General features: G+C 57.8%; 1 protein-coding gene across 1 annotated transcript in view; it reads left to right on the top strand.

Annotated features, from left to right (window-relative positions):
• Window positions 1-234: 234 nt before the first annotated feature.
• Window positions 235-2,404, top strand: part of Akr7a2 (aldo-keto reductase family 7, member A2) — a gene marked incomplete in the record, with an annotated part of 7,025 nt that continues 4,855 nt past the window's right edge. Inside the window, 2 exon segments of the mRNA XM_013519552.1 lie at window positions 235-587; window positions 2,341-2,404. Coding sequence (XP_013375006.1) covers window positions 266-587; window positions 2,341-2,404 — 386 coding nt within the window.

Raw genomic sequence — 2,404 nt, 5'->3', positions numbered from 1 at the left:
CCACGTCGGGATCCGCCGCGGGACCCGGCTTCTGGGTCAGTCCTCCGGTCAGCTGACCCGGCGCTGCCGCCCCGCCCCGGGAGCCGCGCGGCTCCGCCTCTCACTCCGCGCACTTGGTAGACGATCCCCGGAGACGTCGAGGGCGCGCAGCGTGTGTGCGCCGGGGAGCCCTACGCGCCTTTGTCTAAGCTCCCTAACCCCCTCCAAGCTCCGCCCCTCGAGCGTGGGCGGGGACAAAGCGGCCCCTGGCGCAGGCGCAGTCCTGATGCTGCGCTTAGTGTCTTGGGCTGCGAATCGCGCTGCGGTCCGCTCGGAGCCAAGTTCCCGGCTGGCCGAGTGCCGCACAGTCGTCATGTCCCGGCCGCCGCCGCCACGCGCCACCGGGGGCAACCCAGCCCGGCCCGGCACGGTGCTGGGTACCATGGAGATGGGGCGCCGCATGGACGCGTCCTCCAGCGCCGCGTCCGTGCGCGCCTTCCAGGAGCGCGGCTACACGGAGCTAGACACGGCCTTCATGTATGGCGACGGCCAGTCCGAGAGCATCCTGGGCGGCCTCGGGCTCGGGCTGGGCGGCAAAGACTGCGGAGGTAACGGCCGCCCCTGACCTCCCTGTCTCTGCACCGTGCCGAGCCCCCATCTCACCCCGAGCTTGATCTGACTCTTCCACCTCCTTAACTCCCTTGCAGCTCCTCCCGGGTGCCCGTTACCCGTCCCCCAACCCAGACCCCGCGCCGCTCCACTCCACCGGGCCCTGACCACCCATGCGCTCTCTGAGCACTTTGTCTCTCCTAGTCTTTGTTCAGGCTCTAGACTTTGTTCCGTGCAGTTCGCAGCGCTTCTGGGTCTCTCGGAGAGCTATGGGGATGCCAAGGGCCCACTGGGGAAGTAGGGGTGGTGGTGTGGCGGGGGTGTGTGTAAGCCCTTTTCCTCAGGGTGCCTGGCACATAGTGAAGCCTCCTCTTTGCCACTTCGAGGCTTCTTCTTCCCATCCCTGTGGAGTGGCCCTCTCTAGATCCTCTTTAGATCCACAACTTGGGTAGATAGAAATGTGTCTTCCAACCCGCCCTTGCTAGTTCACCAGGCGGCATCCGGCTGGTAGCGAACATTCTGTTTCTGAACTGATATTTCTTCTCCAAGCCTTCCCTGCTTTCTTCTTTGAGGCCTGGAGCTCAAAGGGCCAGAGTCCTCAGGTCACACCTGAGGTAAAGTTCACCCCAAGGCAGCCTGGGGGGCAGTGGAGGACTAGTTGTGGACTTCTCTCCCATATCCCACGTGACTGAGGACAGCTCTCTGACAAGCTGAGTTAACTGCCAAGAGAGAAAAGTGCAAAACCCGTCCGCAGATCAGTCCGGACAGCTGGCATTCTTTGCAGGTTAAGGAACAGGGCTAAGTTAATTCATTTCCAAGCTTCCTGGATGGCAGAACACTGCCGTGTTCTCCTGGGAAGAATGCAATGGCTGGATGGGTGCGCACACTTCCTACAGTATGGGTGGAGGGGGGTCTCTATCTTCTTCTCAGTATGCACCTAACTCAGACTGACCAGTACCTTGTGCAGCAGGTTTCTGGTTTCTGTCCATCTCCCTTCTTCCAGGTCTGCCCCCTTGAGTTCCTTCTCTATACTGCAGCCAGAGCAAACTTACTGCCTGGTTCACACCTGACATGACCTGTGAGTGATCTAGTACACATTCAGTGGGGTGCTATCTGAGAGTCTTTGGGATTAGATCTGTGCCCTCTTCCCAGGCCCCCTTTACAGATGCAGAATTGGAACTGTACAGCCTCACATCTGTGTTTTCTTGTCTCTGTGACATTTTTGTCCCTTCCTTGTTGGCTAAGGCTGATTCTTAGGGACCTAGATTGTGATCATCACCTAGACCAGTGATGGCAAACCTTTTAGAGCTTTCAGTAGGGTATGCGTGCCACGGGTTCACCACCACTGGCCTAGAGCAAGCCTTTCCTGGCTTCCAGAGTGGGCCTCGTGCCTGTCCTAGGGGCTCCTGTAGCACTGTTCATTTCTCTGCTGCACTGGCAGACAGTCTCTGGGCTCCGGGAGGGCGGGGATCCAGTGTGTTCACTTCGTCTCTGCACACTCAGTCCCTTGTGCAGCGTCTGGCACCACCAGAAGTTTGGTGACTAATGATGGTGACAGGAATAAAGGTAAACATCGAAAACTTCAACTGAAAACATTGTTTAATCCCTGTGACATGTGTAAGGACAGTTCGATTGTTGCCACCCCATTTTATAGATTAGGGAGTTAAGGCACAGGAAAGTTAAGTAATGGACCAGGATCACATGGCCAGTGAGTAGCTCTGCTTCTCTTAACTGTTTTATTCTCCTTCCCAGTGAAAATTGCCACCAAGGCCAACCCTTGGGATGGAAAGACACTGAAGCCTGACAGTGTGCGGTC

Source organism: Chinchilla lanigera, unplaced genomic scaffold (genome assembly GCF_000276665.1).
Source record: "Chinchilla lanigera isolate Chin_1 unplaced genomic scaffold, ChiLan1.0 scaffold00051, whole genome shotgun sequence".
NCBI classification, from domain to species: domain Eukaryota; kingdom Metazoa; phylum Chordata; class Mammalia; order Rodentia; family Chinchillidae; genus Chinchilla; species Chinchilla lanigera.
Note: the sequence above shows the minus strand (reverse complement) of the source record. Positions and strands in the feature narration are given on the sequence as shown.